Below are 23,592 nucleotides of genomic sequence, written 5' to 3' on the forward strand. Positions count from 1 at the left end.
GGGATGTAAAAGCCTCTCTCTTTGAACTTTGAAAAAAGGTTCCCAGTGACAAGCACGGGAGAGGTGCAGTTCATGCAACCTGCACAGCGTTGACTAAAAAGACCCCCTCAGGAAACATGAACCACGCTGTAATACACACACCACACTTCGTAACTGTATTTCTAATATGACAGTAATAGGGGGAAACGTTATTGCAAATGGCGTGTGAGCGTGTTGTTTTATCTTCTTACAAATTACAAGGCTCCAGCGGGAACAGATTCTCTTAACTGCCTAATTAGTTCTGGTGACTTATGAAAAAAAAAAAAAAAGAGAAAAAAAAGATTAGAACGATCCTCCTTTTGTGAATAGTTTTATGATCCAGCCTGACAACAGTTAAATGGCTTTCCTGGGGCTAAGACGTAACGATGCTCTTTCGTAACACTGACTCACTTTTGGGACCGTAAAACAAAAACTCAAAAACAAACAAAAAAATATATATATAAAGTAATAAAATTATCCCCCAACAGCATGCTGGAACATCTGAGAGCATCACATGAAATCCTACAAGCCCTTCCCCTGTTTGGACAAATGACTAAAAACTTTTAACAAGCGGGGCCCTTCTAGCTGTCCTGAAATGGCTGAAACCAATTATTTCAGCGGAGGTAGGAGCAGTAGGTTTAGCTGTGGCCCTTGTCAATGTGTCAGTTCGTCACATCGCCCTGTGATATTTTCCAAATGGGCGACGTCCTTTCTGTCAAGTGTGATATTTTCTCCCTCCTGTTTCTGTCCTCTCTGCGGCGTCTGCGCGCCCCACGCTTCTGCGGGCAGCTCTCTGCTCCGAAAACCCAGAGCGTGTTTGTGTGTGTTGCGATTAGAAACAGATAAATCAGCCAGTGTGTAGCAGAGATAACCTGTTAGGGGGGCAAAAGTTTGCCTAGTTGACCCCCGCTCAACTCATCACCCTGCTGCCTCCACTGATATTTTAAAGCAACCTTCCTCTGCTAAAACTCCTCACACGTCATATTTTTTTTTATCAAACACAACATTAATTGGCAACAAAGTTAGAAGAGAAAGCTCCTAAAACTAGATTTAGACTCCAGCTTGTATCGCTACATATATTTTATGTTTGTAACTAATCACATTTCCAACAAAAGGAGACGAATGCGTACGTTTTGGGGCCCCTCGGGGTCTGTGGCCTGTTTGCTCGGCTGGTAATCCAGCCTTGGCCCATGTCACAGTGTCGCCAAGTTTCCCTAACACTCTATAAGGTCAGCCCGCCGGTGCTAAGAACAGATCTGCCTGCCGGTCTAAATAAACAGTTTAGTCACATGTGATGTAATCAGACTGGCCTTTTACTGGCTATAACATACATGTATTTGCAAAAGTGTTTCTGGAACACGTCGAGAGTGAATCGGTCGAATGCACGCGTGACGCACGTAGCCATCAAGCACAAGAAGCCAGCCTCTTCTTCAGAGCAACGGACGCGATGAAACTCTGTCTGGCGGTAACTGAATATTGAACATTTATTTTAAGGAGATACACGTACGCCACATGTCAATCCACGCGGCTGTCACTGCTAATAGTATAGCTGCCTCAGCTCCGTATTATTAGCTGATTGCTGATGAAATTATCACTCTGATGATAATTACCTTATTTATCCATAGGCCTCCCCCCCCTTCCCTCCTCCACTATCTGCTTGCATTCGTGCCTTAAAAAACACCTTTCCTCACCTTAAGAAACCCTGATGACTCTTCCTAATGTGATTTTATTTACCTTAGTGTTTAATGACCCAGCTGATTGCTCTTTATTTATTTCTGTTTGTGAAAGCGTGCTGCATAAAGGCAGCCCAGCCCTCTAAAGAATGAAAGAGTTGCGAGATGACACTCATGCAATAGGCGTTAACGTCCTCTTCCTCAAAATGTGTTTTTCTTTTAGTTGGTGCAGACTAGAGCAGGTGGGAGGTTTGTTTTCTGCTTACCTTAAATCTCACCTGAACTTCATTTTTTTTTTTTTTTGTCACAGCTAGTTGGCAGTCGGCTGGGGTCAGGTGTGCAGCCTACACGAATGTGTGATGAGCACATGTGAAATCTCCACATGCACATAGAAGAAACTCACGGTGAGGTATTTCTCATGTACCTCTTAGTACATTTATAAATACGGGGTGGACTAGGTGAACGGTCTTGCGACAGTAAATGTGCTGCAGCATTTTACTGTCGCTGTACAGAGAAACGCTTGTTTCAGTGCTGAGCAAATATAATTGCTCGTAAACTAAAGACTAAACTAAGTTTAAACTATAAAAATGTAGTTTCTCTTTTAAAATACTGAACACTGCTTTTTTTTTTTTAGTGTTCTCGTTTCTTAAAAAGCATTTCAAATGGCACCATTAAAAATGACTTTATGGGCATCTACAAAGAAAGAAGCTCAGCTCCCATGCTGCAGCTTCACTGGTATTTGTATTGCAATTAATGTGCTCAGTGGAGTTAAGTTCTAATCAACGGCTCCACTGCACTATATAACATAAATAATACAACAGTTAGTATTATTAACACTCCCCAATTACAGTCTAATGATCTTCTAATCCTTCTATATACTTTACACATACTGGACCAGGTTTGAAGACAGGTAATGATGTGATTTGCTTATTAAAACACTTTAATGCTGAGAATAAAGAATTCGGCCAACTATCACTATCACCAGCCTGGAGGCCAGACAGAAAGCTGGTCTGGAACACCTCCATCGGGAACTGATAATGCTCCGCCAATCCGACCATATGCGCTTTTTGCAGTGATGGACAGAAGGAGGAGTAACGGTGACATACACATCTCCTGAGCGCTGATGGCTGCAGGATTATTTTCTCTCTATGTGTTGAAATGAAATCCACATGGAGTGTTACCATAATCTGATAAGAATTAAGTCCGGCTACGCCAAGCTACTGTGTGACAGCATAGCTCTGTTTTACATCATTAAGACCCTCTAACATAGGAATCATGCACTGCACAGCTTCCTGAAGACGGCTCAGTGGTCTAAGTTAGATGTTTGAGAGTGACCTTTAAATCACAATCTCAGATGAAGTCTTCCTGCTTCTTTAAAAACCAGCCTCTTCATTCCAAGTTAGCATCCCAGAGGAAACTGATTTTAATTAAATGTGTCCACTGGCCCCGCTGCAAAATACAATATATTATCCACTCGGAGCACATTGATTATAATGCTCTTCAGGAACTTGCTGCCAGTTGGCAACGGCAGCACAAAGGAGCAAGAAGGCTGTTAGCAGCGTGGAGAGTGGGGACGGCTTAGCTCCCACTAATAGATTATGGCTTTAGATCAACAAAGATGCTGTCAGTGGGATATATGATGGACCTTCATGCTCAATAGGATTTCTGCAAACAGCTGGAGACTCCGGGAGCTGTTGAGGCGGAGGGATTGGGAGGGGCGGAGAAATCATGAAATGACAGGGCCGGTAGTACACAGACAAGGGTTCTCATTTCACACACAAAAACAAACGTCTCCAGTGATATTAGAAGTGAGTTTTTATTAATCACAAATAGAGTGGTTCTAAAAGGAACAAAAAAAAAAAAAAAAAACACAACCCCAGCAGGAACCAAATGGACATTCTCCTGTCTGCACGTTCGCTTCAGATATAAATGATCAGCAGTCCTCAGAGGGATCACTGGAGCGCTACCGTCGCTGAGCTGATAGACAGTAGAGAGTGAAGCTTTCCTTAACACAGAACACACACTGGAAACCATCGTCACTCTAATGTAAATACCTTGCTATTATCCACTGGAAAAAAAAAAACAACACATCCTACAAACACACTGTTCAGGACTGCCTCTGGGGTAAATGCAGGCCCAGCACGGAGACGATCCACATGGATTCCTGTTTGTTGACTGCGGCCGACACTTTGCATGAACTCTGGTTTATAAAATGCACCGAACGGCTCCGGCTCCGTTGCGGCCGTGTGACACTTCAGTGAATACGGAGTCAAGTCTTTGTTTGGAACTTGTGTTCATTTCTGAAAGCACTGGAGCAGTGGTGGATATGAATATAACCTCAAAAACAAAAAATAAGAAAAAATACACGTTATAAACCAGAGCTCATAGAAACATCCCTGCTGTGTGTCTATCTTTTTTCTTTTTTTTTTTTGCCTAATAGTGCTATGTGTCTTTACCAAAAATAAGTCCCACTATATATAGGCACTAATATTTTTCATTTCTACTTCAATTTTTTTTCCTACACCTTCAACTCTATGAAAAAAAAAAAAAAAAAAAGCTATTTACAAATTTGCAGATATGTAAAGGAGAGAAGTGGAAATTTGCCGTGACATCATTCCTCTCAAACGCCGGGCTTGTGGTTAAATGAAAGGGGAAATATAAAGCCTCTGATGGTACTGTAGAAAGGTACAAGTGGAAGAAAGTGGACTACTTTGAAGGCAGAAGGCACTTAAGAGGAATGAAAAACTGAACTAATGAGGGAGATATATTGATGTGTGAGCAGCATGACCTGCAACAAGACTCCATCATGAGAACTCGCACGCGGCGCCTCGTGATTCCTTCATTCGACATGCTGACAGCTTCCTATGTGCAAATGTTGGGCAGATCCGTCTCTACCACGACTGACTCGGCTGACATTTCACTGCATTTCTGATTCTAAAACATTCACCACAGCTGAACAAGGGATTCGAACACTGATACGCGTCAGGTGTTTGCGTCTGGTCGGGGCTCAAAGACGCGGCGAGAAGAAGCCAAACATAACAGCTCCTTGGACCGGAGAGCTGTTGTCCCGGATGCCTTTTCGAAAACGGGCACGCGAAGCTCTTGTTCACGTGTTCTGAATGGTTCGATCAAATGTCACCTCTCTTTTTTTCTTTTCTTTTCTTTTTTTTTTTTTAAATCAGTCTAACAAATGGAAAGAGTTTCATATCGCCTCAAATCTTTACATGTTTCACCACTTTACATAACCTCGAGAGGGAAAAAAAAGTAACAAATACCTATTTACAATCAGTACAACTGTTAACCCTCCAGACCCCGGCTGTGTATCACTGTAACACTGATGTAAGGTCAGAATGAGAACAATATGAGCTTCAGTCAAACCTAAAATTTATGTTTTCCGCCCAGTTGAAAACATGTAGAAACAACTAAAGGGTAGCTGTAAGCAGAAGCAAAAAAAATAATAAAATAAAATAACATAAAAACGCTGTAGCCAGACTGGACATTAGTAAGTATCGACCAGGATTCATATCTGAGACTGTGATCAATGCGGTGTCCCTGACTGTGCTTGCTGTAATGTTCGGGCATTTTCACTCACACTGTGGGTACCTTTAGTAATTAGACGTTAAATATAGGCGACTCAGTAGCTAAAATGACTCAGTCCTGATTACAGGCTTTAACAGAGACGTCTACCTTTTCTCTCTCTGGTTATTTAACTTATTTTTACTTCATTAAATAGAGGTTTGAACTCAGTACCATGTCTAGTTTCCTCTGGGTCTGGAAGGTTAACTTACAAACCCTGTATTATTATTATTACTATTATTATTATTATATAGTGTAATACTGAACATATGTATGACAGCAAAACTCTATCCTGACAGCAACTTCAATATATACAAGATTAACAGCAAGCATGGAAGGACACTTAAAATCAAGAAAACGCAGCACTGATTGTGTACAGTGTTTCACAGCATTTGACTGGCACTCTTCAAAGCCTCTTACTAAGACTATCTACAGACATTAACATGGAAGTCTCTCACAACAGAAACTGGGCAGCCCCAGCGGAGAAGTTCAATATGTAAGACCGCTGATCGAGAAGCACACGCTGATATGCTACTACAAGCCTTTTTTTTTTTTTTTTCTTTTTCCATCCGTCTTTCTTCTGATTGCAAAGGTGTAAATGCTTACAGCTTGATGCAAAGTGGTTAAAGTGTTACATGTTTTCATCCACAACCCAAAAAAAAAAGAAAAAGAAAGAAAAGAAAAACACATGTTAGTATTTTACAAATATTTAAAAAAGTAAACCTTTATCTATAGGCATTTTAAAATATATTCCATCAAAAATAGTCTGACAAATTTCAACAGTAGAAAAGAAATGTTATACAAATGACAACAGGTTTGAAGCAAAATGTTTACAGTAGAACGGTGTCGTGATAGACTGACTGTAGAGGAGACAGGCGTCTCCTATTCTACCTGGCAGAACAGAAATGTTTCCTTTTTGTCACCATGATTAGTGATTAAAACCATGCAATAACTGTAAAGTAAGAACCCCATAATTTAGCAAAAGAACTCAGTTGAGGGTGATAACGTTGAATTATTCCATGTCCTCGTGTTTTTGTCTTGTTGTCCTGGGAAATCCTGTCACCTTTGGCAAACTTGAATAGTTGGACTTGGGTCATGCTGAGAGCTCAGAGCATGAACTGCGGCGGCTCCGTGTTCAGACAGGGCAGACCCGCATGTCTTCCACTCAGCACGACGCCCCTCGTCGTCCTCGTCCCTTTTCAGATCACAAACGACGACTTGTGTCGGAAATCGCCCTGCAGAGACCAGGAGCAATATTTGACTGTTCATATACTGTAGACATTTTAACTCCATTTTCCCATCAATATATTTGTGTTTATATAAATCTATATGTATATTTTTAATTAAATTTAGGATTTGTTTTAACACCGCATACACTGAAACATGTTTTGTGATCATATAATGTGCAAGACTCTTTCAATAATTAGTATTACATTTTGCCAGTATGCCTCAAGAGCTGAAATGATTTGTCCTTCATTTTCAACCCTCTACGTGCAATCTGATCTGACTGCCGTCTACAAACCTCATCCTCCGTCCTGACGTAGTCCACTCCGTCTCCCTTAGTTGGAACTTTGTAACTGAAACAAAAACCACATTGGAGTTTTATAGATGACAGGTTACGGGAGGGTTTGTTGACCATGCGAGTAGGAGGTTGTCTTGATTCCTTACTTGTTTCCCGTCTGCTTTTGGCTTGAGAAGTAGCCTTGTTTGTATGCGCAGCAGATCCCCACTGTTATACATAGGAGCACTATGACCACCACCAGCACTCCCAGTATAATCCCCACGATATCAATATCATCTGTGGAGTACAAGCAAAGTTAGACAGAAGAAATTAAACACTGATATGTGGACTGATCTCAGTAGACATATAGTGTAGGATTTAATTACAGTTAATTGACACAATAACAACATATTCCTGCGCCAATCCTGTCTATGTTTTTTTTTATTATTATCTGTGACACACTTACAGACTTCCATGTTCTGAGCAGGACACTCTGCGTGTCCTGCGTCGTTCTTCGCTCGACAAAAGTACTCGCCCGCATCTTCTTTTCTGACCGCGATGAACTTCTGCACATGGGAAATCACAAACATTTCGCCCGATGTGAAACTGATGCTGTCATTTTTTTTGTTCAGTCAGCAGATCAATAGTGGACATTTTCTGGAGACACAGAGACACAGAGAGGCGGCGAGCATGGAGGGGTCTGCACTGACAGAAACTGTGAGTGGAGACGTGGTGACATTCACGCCACATTTTGTGTTCTGCGATAACAAACCTAATGTCATTACCATGTCAGAGGATTTTAAATATGCAAGTGAACAGACTGGGATTCACTACTGTCAGTTTTTGATAAAGCAGTGAATGAATGGCTCAACTCTGGCCAGGAGTGCTCTTTGCATATATCAGACTAAATCCGGCGGGATTGATTGAAGGAAGGGTTTTACATCCCATAAAGGGCATAATGTCTTTTCTGACCAGTGCTTCATTTAGTTTAGTTTTGTCCTATACGTTTCCATTTTTCGTCTTTTCTTACTTATTTAATAGTTTTAGATGCGTCAGCTCCATAAAGGAGGCTTCTGTTTGGTCCAAAGTTCATTCTGTACCACGACACTCAACATACAGCCTGAGCCATGAGAGGGACGGCCACAAGAGGGACAGGGAGTCCTGCAACAGATGGTCTGTCCCCACAGAGCCAGGATCTCAGCATCAGTCTGAGATCTGGGATTACACACGTAGACAGAAGACACTGAGACGGCAGGAATCCACAGAAGAACTGTGGCAAGTTCTCAGAGATGCTGTAGTCAGCCTCAAGTATCTCATTACTGCACTTTGTATTAAATGATAGATTTTACTATTGCATCATAATAATTGAGTCTATTAATTGCGTAAATTGAGGCCTTTTGTAATGAAGTGATTAAAATTGTTTTTTTTTTAACTTTGGAAACTCCAAATAATGTAATTTAATGCGAAACAAAATCCTATAAATATTTCAATGGTTCCCGTCTGTAACTCAGTTGGCTGGCATAACTCTCCCACGTGGGAATACCAGACAAGAGCGATAAGTGAACGGTCTAAAAATAACGGTCAAAATGAGATGAGTACATTTGAAAAAAAAATATACAAACGACGTGTAACGCATTCACATCGACACAGACGCTGTTTTACCAGCGGAGGTCACGTTTTAGAGAACAGCATCAAGGTTGACGGGAGAGCGTTGGAGCCGTGCTGGAGAGCAAGCTAGAATTGAGGAATGTGCCAACGAGGACAGCAGATTCCCCTCGTGGCTCAAGCGCTCTCGCACCATCAACTGTCTCCCCAAAATATCTGCCCCCACCCCTGGGCGTCAGGCCACCGTCCCCACTGCCCCGCCCTTGCCGCTCATGCGTGTCCTTGTCCAAACACATGCGCACGCATACTAACCAGAGTTCCTGCTTCTGCGCTGAGTGTGTATGAGGAGTTGAAGAACTTGACGCTGGTCTTTGGGTCGTCGGGAATCTCCTCCCTGTTCTTGAACCACTGGTACTGAGACTTGGGGAAGCCCTCCTCCTCCACACAGCTCAGCTCAGCGGACTTCCCAAAAGGCACAGATTTTGGGACGCTGCATTTTGGCACCACCGGCTTCACTGTGGTGACACAAAACACATGATGGTAGTAACCATAGAGAGCTTTACACTCCAGATGTAACACTCTACAGTGGTAAACAAGTGCACACCATCCGCGTGATGCTGCTGGCTTATGATTGACTTTGATGCTTTAAAAAACACTCTGACCCTTTATGGTTCGCTGGACTGACAGCATTGACAGGAACGTGATTTTTGGCCCGTGCCAGAAAACGCCACCAAAACACGCAGCGCTTGCTTTCTTTAGCACTGCGATTCAGAGCAGATGCAGTTTCAGAGGTTTCCTCTTATAGCCCTGAACACGCCTTTGCAGCTGGGCAGGTCTGGTCACAACGCATCCTCATATGTATGCCAAAGGGCTGAGTGCGACCTACAACACGGTTTCATCTTACAGCATCCACTGTGTGAATCACTGTGTGTCTCTCTTTTAAGGACACAATGATGGCTTGTTTTCCGATTTTTCTGATATTCACAATATCTTAAATCTTCATACAATATAGGCCTTAAGTACAAGTACAAGTACCTCTTACGACAAGGTCAATCACAATCTCATCAAAGGACTTCAGGTCCTCAGCAGCGGTGACCTCACACCGATACTTGGCCGTGTCTGATCTTGTGGCATTGGTGATCCATAACGTGGCAGGTTCTCTGATCTTCGCTCTGTTCTCCAGGTCACCTGTCACAGGGAAAACATGTCGGTATGAGATATATCAACTGTAAAAAGCAGCAGAGACGAATACACGTTTGTGAATTTTATGCGTTACCTGAGATCTTCTTCTCAAAGTACACGTAGCTCGGTCCCTCGTTTGTGATTTTCTTCCATTCAATTCTAGGGTTGACTGTAGAAATGGACTCAATCAAACACGATAACTCAATACCTGTAGGACAGAGAGACGGGGAGTTATCTGGAGAAAACTCACACGGACTGATCAGCGTTTTTGTGTTTCTGTGCGTCTATTCATAAGCTCTTACTGTCAAACTCATTTGTCCATGGTGACGCTTCATTTGTCTTCAGCACCACTGCTAACACACTGAAGAAGCCTGCAAAACAAAAAAGAAAAAAGTGCAACGTAAGACTCCAGAGACATGAATTTTTTCATGATGCAGCGATGATCTCATGCTGTATGAACAATACCAGCTGACGTCCTCTGATGCTGGGCTCGCTTTAACTCTCTCCTCGGGGATGTCTATAACGCATCCGCTCATCTTAGATTTCACAACACAATTAAAGGGAGCATAAATGCTCATCAGTGTGATGATCTGAACACGCAGGCGCCGTTTGGCCTTGTTCCGCTGCTGTCCGTCTTCCAGCTTTAGTTGGGTTGGTTAAACCATTGTGTGTGTGTGTGTGTGTGTTGAGGGTGGGGGTGCTGTTTCTATGCACAGTGGATAATTGTGCAGGGAGGCATGTGGCCTTTTCAGGGCAAGCTCGCCACGCCAGTAGTTCAACCGCCTGCCGAGTCGCCCCCTCCTCCCCCGACTCACTCTAGGCCTGATGCTGCTGCCCATGTGGGACTAATGGTGCAAAAGCACCCCAGAAAGAAGATCTATGTTGGTATGTGGTGGTGGAGGGATAGGCCTTGGGAGGGGGCACTGCTGAATCATCCTGACAGCCCATGGTCCACAAACAGCTCCACGCAAATTTACTTCCACATGAATGTTAACTAAGGGACACGCTCGCTCATCAACACTTCCACAGATCTAAAACGATGGTCTGGCTCTTAGATACAAGGTCACTGCATATCTATTTTTGTTAAATCTATTTTTACTGAAAATACACATCATGCTTTCACATCTAGTATCTTTGGCTCGCAGGAGACGGGCCAAATAAAGTCAGAGCACATCTCAGAGCTCCATTGTTAATCAGTTTAGTGTGATATCAGAATATTTACTGAATAAAAAATAGAGAAGATGTAGTTAATTACATCTGATAGGTAGGCCTTTCAACTTTAGCGCCATTTATGTCTCATAGACGTTTTTATTTCTTTAAAACAACGCTTCTTCTCTCATGCCCGATTCGTCGTGTGTCCATAATGGTGCACACAGCAGGTCCAGTCTCTGTAGTCTTCCATTAATTAGTGGTGTAAGGAGTGTTGGGCTTCTCATTCAAAGAAAACTGCTCAAACAGGGATAACCTGACCTCCACCAACTGTCACCAGCGTGCACAGCAGTGTCTAGGGTCACCTGCTAAAGCAGACAGGGTAAGCTGATTAGCCCACGGTCTTTCTGGAGATCATAACAAGACGACAGCTTGTTTCCAGCTACTGCTGACAATAATAACGCTGCATGGGACGGGAAAGGACGTCACATCCCATCCAGCCTTTAATACTTACAGTCGCTTTGAGAGCTCGAAGTACAGCTCAGCGATACGACGATGGATATTAAATATAATTTCATTATATTTGGTGCTTCAACACGGCAACAGCAGCAAAGGCAGCAAAGTTTGTTCCCCAGTGGAATAGAGTTGTCTCAACAGGACGAGATGAAATGAAGAAGTGACTTCATGAAGAAGTTCTCAGTCAGGAAAAGTTTTCTGACTGAGAACTGCGAGAACGTATTGTACGAGTGAATTTGCACTTCCTTTCATGACGTGACAGTCAAAACCGCAGCGATCCAGTGGAAGCCTGTCACCTATTTAGCTTCAACGCTCCACAACGTAGGAAAAAAAAATAAATTAAAAGCTGCGTGCAGAGACGAAATTCTTTTCAATTTCCACGGTTACTGAGCGAGCCTCATATTGCAGGTACATTCTTGCAGAAACCTTTTTTTTCTCACACAGGAAGCTACGACTGTGACTGAATTCATGTTTACACAATGGAGGAGATACCCACTGTTCAAACGTCAGTTCCCCTAATTCATGCATACTATATTTACCGTTTCTGACAAAGCTTGTGCATGTGAGGCATGCCGGTGCTTACTTCTGGGTTTAAGTTTCATATGCACTCCATGTACTGTGTAACTTAATACCAAATCCAAGTAGGGCAAGTATGCCAACAGTCCAAAATATCAGAATATGCTTGTGTTGAAATAGAACCCAAAGTTGATAGTAAATTATTCCAGGTGATTAATTTAGTGCTGTAACTTTCCACTAAACACAGCAGTCAGTTTCATCTTTGGTCTAACAGAGCTAATGGACCCCCCCCCCCCCCCCCCCAGACCCTGTCCTCCTCCTTAATTTAGACGGTATTAGTGCAGATTAGGTGCCTAAGTGAGCTTGACGTAGAGATAAAAAGCTTGAGAGGTCTGCCATGGAAACAGCTGTCCAGGAAAGTACATTAAACCCCCGCTCCGCTCAAACAGACGGGCCTCTGACGTTCATCTCTGACTAGTCATCAAGACGAACACACCGGTAGACACTCCACAACTGTTGATGTGTGGACGAATAAAGCAAATCAATACTTTAGTCCCCTGCAGATGGACTGGCGACCTGTCCAGGGTGTACCGGCAGACCCCCGCGACCCTTAACAGGAATAAGCGGGTACAGAAGATGTGCTCGCTTCCACACAACCCTAAAACAAAACAAAAAACACGCCACCGGTGAAACAAATCTGTGCCTCGTTGACAAACCAGACTGGCTCCAGAATATTTGAGAAAACCATTTAACAACTGCTTCGTCCCGGGTATCTTCTTACCGAATCTGCGACAACGAGGCACATCTTGACGGGCCGGTGAAGTATCAGGACGTGCTGACAGTGTGTTATGAGAGCGACGTTTCCCATACATGTCTCCTCCAGACAGTCACAGACACATCCTTCCCTGATCATGTCAAACTCATCCTGTCTGTGTTTCTGATCTCCTTGAGTAGCCTGTTAAGACTTTCCCTCCTCTCTTGTACCAGCGGAGCCAGAGTGATAACTACGTGTGTGGTCATTAGGGAAAAAAACTTTCACACACACACAGTCAAGCAATGCATGACTGGGTTTTTGTGTAAAATGGATGTGATGTAGATTATTAGCTTTTAAACCGTGCAGGTGCTCAGTGACCTACATATGCCATTGTCTTTGTTGGACACAGCTGTGTGAGATCTGGCAACCTACAAATCTGCATCAAAGTTTTTTTTTTTAATCTTCCTTGCTGCCTCCGTGATAGGTGCAGGGTTTTCTCTGTAATCTTAGTGTAATGCCCTCATAAACCTCCCACGTTTTACATCACTGAATAATACAACAGACACGGAGGAGCTGGGTATTTCTCGCACTGTGTAATGAACCCCTCCTTTCTTCTGCAGTTCCCCTCGGGAGGCCACACTTGCTTCCTGCACCGCTGCTGCTCGGTGAATCCAGCGGTATCATAAATAGAAAGGTTCAATTAAGCAACCAGTGATATTCCCTGTGGAGCATCTCCACCTTGCGCCTGTGGAGATTATTCCCACGCCCCTTTGGAAGCTCAGACATCAAAGTGCACACACCCAGTTTTGCGCACTATCAACAGTTGCTGTTTGGAAACTCCTCATGTGCTTTAGGAGCTGCTTGGCTCGCACGGAGCGGAGACTCTCGGCGGAATCTGTCTTCCTGTGGGCAAACAGGCCACCCATGCAGCTTTTCATTTTCTTAACGTTTACACATTTTAATCTGCTGGATTCAGTTGATTCCACCAAGAGATGTGCTGCCTGTTCAATGCAAGCAGTCCTCTCAATAAAACACTCTCCTGCTCTCTGACCACGCCTGTCACGTCAAACGCTGACATCTCCAAGGCTGTGTCCTCTACGTGATGTATTTTTAACAATTTATTAAAACGACAGCAAGAGCGAACATCACACAATATTTAAGAGCAGTAGCAGCTTTGAGGCCATCCTTTAAACGAAGAAGATTGAACATTCAAACATATATAGCCAGGTGCATGGCTATGAGAACATACAGTACATGCTGCATAGCGAAGGATACATAAATAACATGGCCTACATACCCCTGATACGTATTCAGCACCTTGTTTCCAATTTAAACATAGGTAAACAAGCAAACCAAAGAGGCAAACAACAATATGGTGGATGAGGAGGAGTGAAGGCATGCTCGATCGCAGCGGCGGGACTAATGAAGAATGCAAATTCTGAGGAAGACTCAACTGGCCGCGCGGTTAATCCACAGTCACAAGCACATCATCACCCTGTGCTGCTTATTCTCAAACTACAGGACCAAAAAAACAGGACCAACACATTCATCATCACTTCAAAAGCAAGTCAACACGGATACAGCATGCAAACAGACAAACAAGCGAGCAGATAATTAGCAATGTAAATGTGGGTTCAAGTAAGTGAAGTAAAGGAAGCGTGAACCTGAATCTAAGGCTTTACAAGTACTGCACATAGAAACGTCTTCTTGTTCAACACACTTTTTGAAATATTAAGCCGTCAGTGTGCCGCACGTTAACTGAAGAGTTACCAGCTTTCATCGGTGGCTGCCCAGCTACAAAGATACTGTTGCTCTGATGACAGTTAAACTTTAGCTCATATTTTAAAGACGTCATTCTCCAGCGTCGCTGTGCCCTGTCAGGGCAGTGACGGCTGCTGTCGGTGTTGATTAATCTGTGGTGTTTTTGTAATTACGTGTGCGATGACAGCAATGATTTTGATGATCCACTATAAAATTATTAAGTGATTGTTTCAGTTTAAATATTGACATCTTGTCTAAAAAGAAAAAATGTTAGGAATTAAATTAATCTGCGAATTTCCTCGATTCACACTGACACATTATTAGATCTCACAGTTATTTAATCAATTTAAGAGATTAGATCACTGCAGTAATTACAGCCCCTCATAATGACTAGATGACTAGGGTCTTATGACCCCCAGATATCTGGGTAAAGGCCCGCCCTTCTCAGTTGAGCCTGTGTTACGAGGTTGCCAAGTCTCCTGTGGGGTTTCACGTGTGCATCCCTTTAAGGAAGTCTCTGTTGGAATTTCTCCGCTGAAAGCACACAGAACCGCTTTTAAGAGGTGTAAATGTTTATGCTCTCACACAAACTAGGTTGCAGTTTTTGGCACTGCACACACGACCGCCAAGTTTCTGGTCACAGGGCGCAAAAGTTCAATGTGAGCCTGGAGGACAGCCAAAGCAGGAAAGAGGGACATTTACAAAGTGCTTTGAGAAAAACGAAAGGAAAACAAGAAATATGACAAATGCGCTGCGAGAGTTACAGAATTACGTCACAAATATTTAAAAATAACTGCGTCGTCTGGTCATTTCCTCGTGGTTTCTATCTGGCATCTTTAAGTATATCATGAATTAAGTATTTCACGTTACGCTGATATATAAACACACATCAGTGAAAGAGTTCTTTAATTATAGACATTTAAACCATGAACTAAAACTGAGGCTCCGACTGAAGACAAGAAAAAAGTTGAACACTGTACCGCTAAAGCACTCTCGTGTCTTGCCTGCTTTATCCCGAGGAGAAGCTAATTTCCATTTGATAAAAGTCTATGATGTCAGCTGGGACACAAAGCCTGACAAATTAATTCATAAGAGCATCGAATATTACCATAAGCTGCTTTCTGAGAGACGATTACAGCTAGATCCTAGACAAAGCGTGCTCTGGCGCTCCAGTTCCCATAGCAATATTGGTGATATTTCCATAGTAACTGGATTCTCTTTCTGTCTTACTTGCTGTTTCCCTCCAACCTCCAACCTCCCCCCACTGATGTCCAGGGCCAGACAGGATCCCACCTGTTTTGGTAGCTGTGGGAGAAAGTGACTAAACAGACAGCTTCTTCCATGAAAATAGAAACCTCGTGTCACGATGACAAAGAGGGAAAAAGTTTTAAGGCTGAGCTTGCGCAGGAGAATGACCCCAGGTTGTATTGTCACAGCTGTGGTAATCCAACAGGGCCGGTCTCTCCCCTTCCCCAACTTTCTTATCCCCACTCACACCTATTTTTACCTCCCTGGTCTCCGTGTGTTGTTTAGTCGCTTTAAAAACCCACGGCCATTTTAGAGGAATAATGTGAAATCGAGTCGGCTGTGTAATCTCTTTGTTTGATCAACTAGGGAAATCAATTTCTCTTGGCTAGAAAAAATTATATTTCTTGAACAAACGCTAGGTTTGTTGTTGTTGTGAGTTTGAACAGGGGAAAAAAAAAAGATCACATTACGGAAAGCATGTCCCCAGGTTTTATCCTCATGTGATGGCACTGTGCCGCCTTTCACTTTATCTACGGTATATCGCTCTGTGGGTTACGCTGTCAATCTGCGCGGCGTACATTACAAAAATGTACAAAGACTGTGTCAAAAGGAAACAAGATAAAGAAAACTGTACCATGCAAACGTGCGAGATGTCCCTTCAGCTGCTTAGCAAATGTCACATAAATGGCCGGACCCAGAGCCGCTCGTCACGGCGGGAGCAGCAAGTTTCAAGTGTATGTAAAATATGCAGCTATATTAAACCTACATATAAACGTATTACATGCTGAACACGGGTGGAGTTGTCCTCTGAATTCAAGGTTTGCTGTGGTATTTGGGTCATAGTTTGATATGTTTCCTGTGAGCCGGGGCAAGGAGGCTGACAGCTTTCCAGACTCCCATTTTAACAGAATTGGTAAACACGATAACTGACCATAAAAATGAATACGAGCTCACAAGCTGTCTTAAATTAGATTGTAGTGTCTCCCAGCACCTCATATAAACCTCATATACTAACTGACAGTTCACTCTTACATTATATTTACCTTGCAGGCATGAGATCGACACCACTACTACAGTGTATCATCCAGGAGTTTGGATGGTTTAACCGTGTCAAAGTGGCTTTTGCTGTGGAAAGCAGCGTGGAGCCTGCAGAATTACAATGTTTAGAGATGAAAGTGGCATGGCGAAGAGTGTGTCCAGACTAACAAGTGTTCAGCATACTCTCAGTTTTAATAAGCACAGGAGCAAATGAAAGAGGTGGAAATAAAGAGCAGAAGGAGGAGGTAAAGGAATATCCACGTACATACAGTAGTATACAGTAGCGCAATGGTACTTTAGTCCTGATTATCATTTTTATTATCTGAACCACAGCATTAAAATTCAATACAGCTCGAAAAACTAACGCCTGAACTTACATCTGATATCTTTATACCAAACCAAGGGTGATGTCCCAGACAAGGTTTCTTTTCGACGCCTGGCAGATAAACTAATTCTGTCTGACAAAAAGTTGTATCCTGGTATCAGGATGAATTCAAACGCATCCCATCTTTTCCAGGTGTACTCAAACACAGTTCAGCTTCCCCTACAAGGCCTGCTTGCGTATTCATTTATTCCGCATTTACATATGAGGCTGCTGCGGGCCCTAATCTGTGAGCCCGGTGAGGCTGCACAAACCCATGTGCCTTATTGCTGGTGAGCCCTCTGATCTAGGAGGGGGTCAAAGACTCAGCCCGAGCCAATGAGAGGATGGATGGGGCGGGGGGTATGGTGGAGGAGCCGATGGTGTCACTGAATGCCTGGGAACCTGTCACTTTGTGTCAGTGTTAGCGTCTACATCTGGCCCGCTCTCACTTTAACCCCGAGCTAAGTATGACTAGCTCACAGGACTGGACCAGAGAGGAGGAAAAGCAACTTTTACTCTGCCACCTTACGCACAGTGTCTTTCATTCGCCACAACGCCAGTCACAACGCTGAGCTATCGTTTCATCGGGGGACGCCACACTCACTAAATGGCTCTTTAGGACACACTCACATACTCACATACCACCTATCATGAACTTTCATATTCTCAATAGCCTTAAGAACAGTAAATAAGTCATTTTTTTTATTTGATACATTTCCTACATTGCCACAAATATCATTGCCTTGATATACTTGATCCCGGAAAAACACACACACACATACTGACAGCATTAATGGCCATTTTGTGTACTTTTCCTGCAGACCCTTCAAGGATGTTAATCAGACACACAACAGATGGCTCACAGAAGACAAGATGTATGAAAAGACTAATGATTACAGAGCATCTGCCTCACCGTGATTAACGATGGAGCATTATCTCATCTTTTCTGATTATATGCTGTTATTAACTAATAATGCTTCTTTTGCGTCAGCGTTACCAACTAGGTGATTCTACTGGCAGCTGATGCTCTTGCATATCAGGGTATTTGGTGTTTTACTATCAACAGTCAAACACTTCCTTAACCTGAGGCTCCTTCTGTTTTTGCCGAAGTTGTTCTTGTCAATAAACCATTTAGAAAAAACACATTATATTCACTGAGAGAACTTTTAGTGATAACATCACTCATTCATTAAGTCATGTGAAATATTTTGGCCCTGGAATAATCAGACGGTTGTTGTATAAACATAGTGCAGTTGTTTGGTGTCACACTGCCTCCACACATGGTCCCAGCCGCCGCGCCGCGCCGCCAATGGAGGCCATTGTTATGTGACACAGTTTCAGGCTAGGGAGTGAATGAATACTTAATTAAACGGAACAATAGCTGCTGGCTGCTGTGACTGTGAGGACACAATAGCCATCAATCACACACACCGTGGAAATGTAAACGTAAATCACCAAAAACCCAGTCATAAGATTCTTATGGAAAACCTAACACGGAGATAAATTCATTCACTATTGCCTGACACACTGTGCCCCCTCCTCCTGCCGTTTCAACAGAAATGATTAGATACATGACTACATCTGTTTTACACTCCTAGCGTCAAGGCCAGTAAACAAAATTCCCAGTGAGTTACACTCCAAACTGGAACTGATGTCAGCAGCAGTGTTAGCAGTCACAGTTCCTGTAATATCATACAATCATGAGCTGTTCCTCTCTACAGTGGGAACAGGTTAACATTCAAATGCCCAGACACTATTTATGGCGACTGTCATCACCAGCCAACACCCCCACGGCCTACTAATTGGGATCACCTCCCAGGTAGGAAGTGCAAGCAGCGGTGGCTCTCTCTGCCTTACACAGGTACCAAGAAAAACCCTTGACCACTAGATATGATGAAATAATTGGCTGTTCATTTCTCTAACCCAGGTCAGCCTCTTGAGGGAGACAGCGTGAACTGTCAAAACAGATCGAAGCACAAGGCCAAGAGGCTGAGCGGGCCTCCCCTGGCGCAGCATCTCTGCTATGCGAACAATCTGACATGCCACACATGTTGGACGTCCAAATGAATTGGGGAGCTCCATGGCGTCAGCTTAAAGGAGATCTAACGGGAGGCAGTTGGGGCTAATTCGACTCTGCAGCCGTTTTTTTGTGAGCAGCAGTCCGAATTAAATCCTATGCTTGAATTGGAGTTACTACCGCAAAAAAAATTTGTGTTAAATCGCACCACACTCTGTGCCAGAATTAGCTCCTCACCACACTCTGCACAGATGGCATCAACGGCGCTCACTGCAAATGCTTCACATTCTAGTCCAGGCTGCCTGACCCCTTCCTTAATCCTAATTAGGAATGCAATTTCCACGCAGGCCCTTTTCAACCGTGATGAAAATAAACATTTGTATGGCTAAAGAACTGGCTTATGACCAGTATTACTTCATGATTCCATGAGTCCCCTGATTGTGACAACATTTTAAACAGATCACGAGCGAGGTTTTATAAATGACTATTGCTACTGTCCACTAACCTACTCTATAATAATGAACGACATGATGCTAAATCCGTGGTTAACATTCTGCTGCCTGTCCCTTCTACCAGATACGCCCAAACCTCCCCCACCCGGCATACTTTCACCCACACACACATTTGATCCTCAATAGAAATATTCGCCCTCTTCTACAGCACACCACAAAGGATTTACCAATAATTCCCCTGCATCATACAGATTTGGAAACGCTCATATCTGCAGGTATCAGGCTAATCTGGCTGCTGGATATTAACACAGGTCTTTTTTTATTTTTTTTTGACTAGCCAGCACTTGCTTTACCTAATAATGCCCTATTTGGCCAGCGCAGTGACAGAGGGATGGTGGGGGGGGGGGGGGGGGGGGCAGCTGAGCCACTCTGCCACAGCCTGCAGAGATAAGCGCTTATTGTTAAGTGCGTGGACGCTGAGCGTAGCTGACCACGATGAGCTAAGGCTCAACTGACAACTGAACAATAACACGACAGCGTACAGCAGAGACGTGTTGACTTTGCAGGTCCAAAAGGTTTAATCTGCCTCACTTCCTGAGTGCTCCAAGGATGTCCGCTGAGTGCTGAAAAGAGCACAACTGAAAGGGTGCAACGCAGCTTTTAGGGACACGTCAACTTTTTTGTATTTTGTTTTTTTTAATACAGCACCAACTCTGCTGTATTTTTATTTATTTGTGTTTCGTGAGAGGTTTGATCATTGACTGCGTTTACATGTTCTTTAGTATCCCGATTTTGAGGCTTATCCCGGCTTTGAGCATATTCGGGATATGGTGTTTACATGGAACACAGAGAAACCCGGTTATTCATATCCCCGTATACATGATAAATAACAGTATCCCGTTTTCCGATCGCTGCATCCTATCTGCGCATGCGTGTTTTACGTCTTTTTCAATGTTTTCCAACGCGACCTAACTTGTTCAACGGAGCGAGGTGGAAAACCAGCGTCACGTAGCTTTTCCGCAACAGATTTGAATACATCAGCATGTCGGTGTTTTCTGAAATCTAAACACGTCGTTATGTTTAGTTCTTTCATTACTTTAAGGGAAAATTCTGTCTCTTCGTCGCTCCAAAAGTGAGACGTTCTCGTTGCCGCCATGTTGTTTGTATAGCTAGTGCGTCACTTTGCGTCACTCGCGCCTGCGCAGACAGTGGGCAGCCGTCAGAAATCGGGATAAGGTGTATACATGCTTCAGTATCCCGGCTTCTATCGGAGTACTCCAGGTAGCAAAGCCGGGTTTCTTGAAATCGGGAAATGGGCATATCCCGATTTCTGAATTCGGGATATGGTGTTTACATGGACAAACACGAAAACGGGATACTTCAATATCCCGATCAAATTCGGGATACTAAAGACCATGTAAACGTGGTCATTGTAATAGAGTAAATAAAAAAAAACTGAATGCCAACAGACTAATCTAAACCTCAATTAAACACACACAACCTGCTTTGAGCCGTGTAGCAGCACACTTGTGAGCACAAAGTGTGAGATGGCGGTGGGAAGCTTATAACGTCTTCATGATTGGACCTCACAGCGGAGTTCAGCTCAGTCATCAAGATACTATCAACTCTAAAGCAGCAAACCCAGGACAAAATCCCAGAGTTTATAAAGTCAGTTACAACAATTGCTTCCCCACAGCCCAGCCTATTAACTCGCCATTGTTTTCACTCTTGAACAAAAGCCACGTTGTTTAGGAAGGCCTGAACACAGGAAAAAACAGTTTATTGGGAATATGTTGTATTTCACAACATTTTGCAGGTTTTTTTTTTGTTTTTGTTTTTTTCAAAAAATGACTCAGTCTCCCACAATCCTGTTTATGTTCTAAAGACCTACCGCATGCCATTTGACTCAACGGATTTCCACAAACTCCGAGCTGCACAGAAATCAGTAACAGCCTCTAAAAGTAAAGGACAAAGCAAAGCCTTCTAAAACAGTCACATAAATCACAATCAACAAACTCCAGATACAGTTAAGGGATTTGTGAAGTATATTGAGCATTTGATTGTTGTTCATTCAAATATCGGGCATGAGAGAATGCCTGCTGACCGTGCCGAAGTCAATCAGCACGGTCAAACAAAAATGTTACTGCTACAAAGAGTTACGCTCTCACAAAGATTTGCTTTACAGCAGACCCTCACGAACGATGGCAACTGGGCTGTATGTAATGCTGCGGGAAGCAATTCTGACCCGTTTCATTGTTCCTTAGTAAGCAGTAACGGGGAGTAAACGAAGAGGAGGGCAGAATGTGAGGTCGCCAAAAGTGAGTGACTGCGTATAGGGATGACTGGTCACAGGTGAAATGAGCTTTGACAGGCAGGCGTGGAGGAGGGGACGAGGGTCACTTAATGCCCTCTTCATTTCTAGACTTTAAATGGAGAAAGTAATGGCTCAAGTGTGTGATCATACAGAAAAAGAGACACAACTCTCTCCTCATTGTTTTGGAGTCCTTTTGGAAAGCTCTTCTTGGCCGATTTGCAAACTTACACAATTAAGTACAACTAATTTAACTACAATAAGACAGGAATGGAAAAGAACTGCAATTAAACACTGAATGATTACTGAAACTCCTGGCTTCACATACAACTGAAACCACATAAATATAACAAGCTTGATTTCAGTGTTTTCCCATCTGAAATGACTTTCTAAATAACTATTTAAAAGGGTGGGGACGTCTGCTCTCACAAACCACATTATGAAAACAAATTCCATTCGGCAAGACACATAACTGGGACTATATCATGACAGAGACGCTTATTTATGAAAATTATGTGCTTACTATGTTAAAAAACTAAGCTAAGTATTGAGACATCACAAGTGTTCAACCCCAGCAAGAATTTCCCAACAAGCAGTCCACTCAGACAACAAATGTGCATAAAGGCATACTCTGGACTCAAATAGTTTGCACAGGCTGGCTGAGCTGTAGGACAGGGAATGTTGCTTCAACAACAGCTGGGGAGGGAAGCCATCTGAGGCTCCTGCTCCTGACCCCCCGCCCCCCCCAATGGAACCGCACTTCCATCACCTGCTCAGGGAGGAATCCTTGATGGGTTTCCATGGGAAATACCAGACAAAGGCAACAGACAGCCAAACGACCGGCCGTTTCATGCCACCCATTCTGTTTCCGAGCTGTTACGTGAAATATGCCACCATGCCTACAGTCACACCGGAAGTAAAGGTGTGCAGTGCAGAGTTACAGTGAAACCTCCCGGTCCGGGAAACAATGGCTAAGTTCCAAAGTGCTTTCCCGGTAAGAACAGAGGACAGCTGGTGACCTCAGTCACCTGCTTTGACTGCACCAAACATATCTGTGATGGGGTTTTCCTCCTGTGTCATGGCTGAGTATTGTACACTTACGCTGCTCTATTCAATATTATCTTTATTGAACAGAAAATTGTGTTGCTTTTTTAATTATATCTTTGTTATACTGTGTAAAAATCTCATTCAAAAGCAAAAAATGAACACACACAATTGAACACAACATAAGAAATAGACAAATAGACTAAACACAGATTTAGCCTCTTTTATCGTTTAAGATTATGCCTCTTTTTCCTTATAGATGAAAAAAAAAACAGTTTTTCCTAAGAAGATTATAACGTCCTGCCTCGTGTTCACATGTAAATCCAGAAAGCAGAATTTGCACACATCTGGCGCTTGATCCGACAGTAGAAACTATACTGAATTTATTTTCTGCCTAACTTTTGACTGACAAAGTGATACAGATTTTGCCGCTTTACATTCAGTGTAAATGTGGAATGATTGAGCTGTGTGTAAGGAAAACCAAACTGTTAACTGATTACAAACGACCATTAGTCAAAGTGAGGAGAATATGATCATATATCAGTCATTTAGTCTGCTTCCTGAAAGGAATATTCAGACTGCACTAAATTTTGTGGAAGTGTCCAGCAGGCTCAGCTAAGCTAGGACTATAAGTGATTGGACAAATGCCAAGCCCAATCTGCTTAAATGCGCTCAACACTGAAATGAAAATAGGATTATAAAGCAGGCGTAAGTGGTTAATAGCCGTTCATAAGGACTGCTATACTCAGATCAGACTGGGACCTTTAGGTTGGATACCAGCCCGCCACAGCAGTCCTTCAGAGCTCATCACTCTCTGCAGAGTTATTCTCACTGAGCAACATTACCACGCTAGCAATCGCCCCAAAG

The 23,592-nt window shown here is 43.1% G+C and overlaps 1 protein-coding gene across 1 annotated transcript in view; it reads right to left on the reverse strand.

Moving 5' to 3' along the window:
- Positions 1 to 3,488: 3,488 nt before the first annotated feature.
- The window catches only part of LOC311502296 (junctional adhesion molecule 3B-like), a 29,960-nt gene continuing 9,856 nt past the window's right edge, over positions 3,489 to 23,592 (reverse strand). The window contains exons 2-9 of the mRNA XM_084564462.1: positions 9,858 to 9,926; positions 9,650 to 9,763; positions 9,409 to 9,561; positions 8,686 to 8,888; positions 7,235 to 7,334; positions 6,936 to 7,065; positions 6,790 to 6,844; positions 3,489 to 6,502 (exon numbers count right to left, since the gene is read on the reverse strand). Coding sequence (XP_084420588.1) covers positions 6,467 to 6,502; positions 6,790 to 6,844; positions 6,936 to 7,065; positions 7,235 to 7,334; positions 8,686 to 8,888; positions 9,409 to 9,561; positions 9,650 to 9,763; positions 9,858 to 9,926 — 860 coding nt within the window. The 3' untranslated portion in view covers positions 3,489 to 6,466. The remainder of the gene's footprint in view (positions 6,503 to 6,789; positions 6,845 to 6,935; positions 7,066 to 7,234; positions 7,335 to 8,685; positions 8,889 to 9,408; positions 9,562 to 9,649; positions 9,764 to 9,857; positions 9,927 to 23,592) is intronic.

The sequence above is a fragment of the Chelon labrosus genome, assembly GCF_963514085.1.
Source record: "Chelon labrosus genome assembly, chromosome: 17".
NCBI lineage: Eukaryota > Metazoa > Chordata > Actinopteri > Mugiliformes > Mugilidae > Chelon > Chelon labrosus.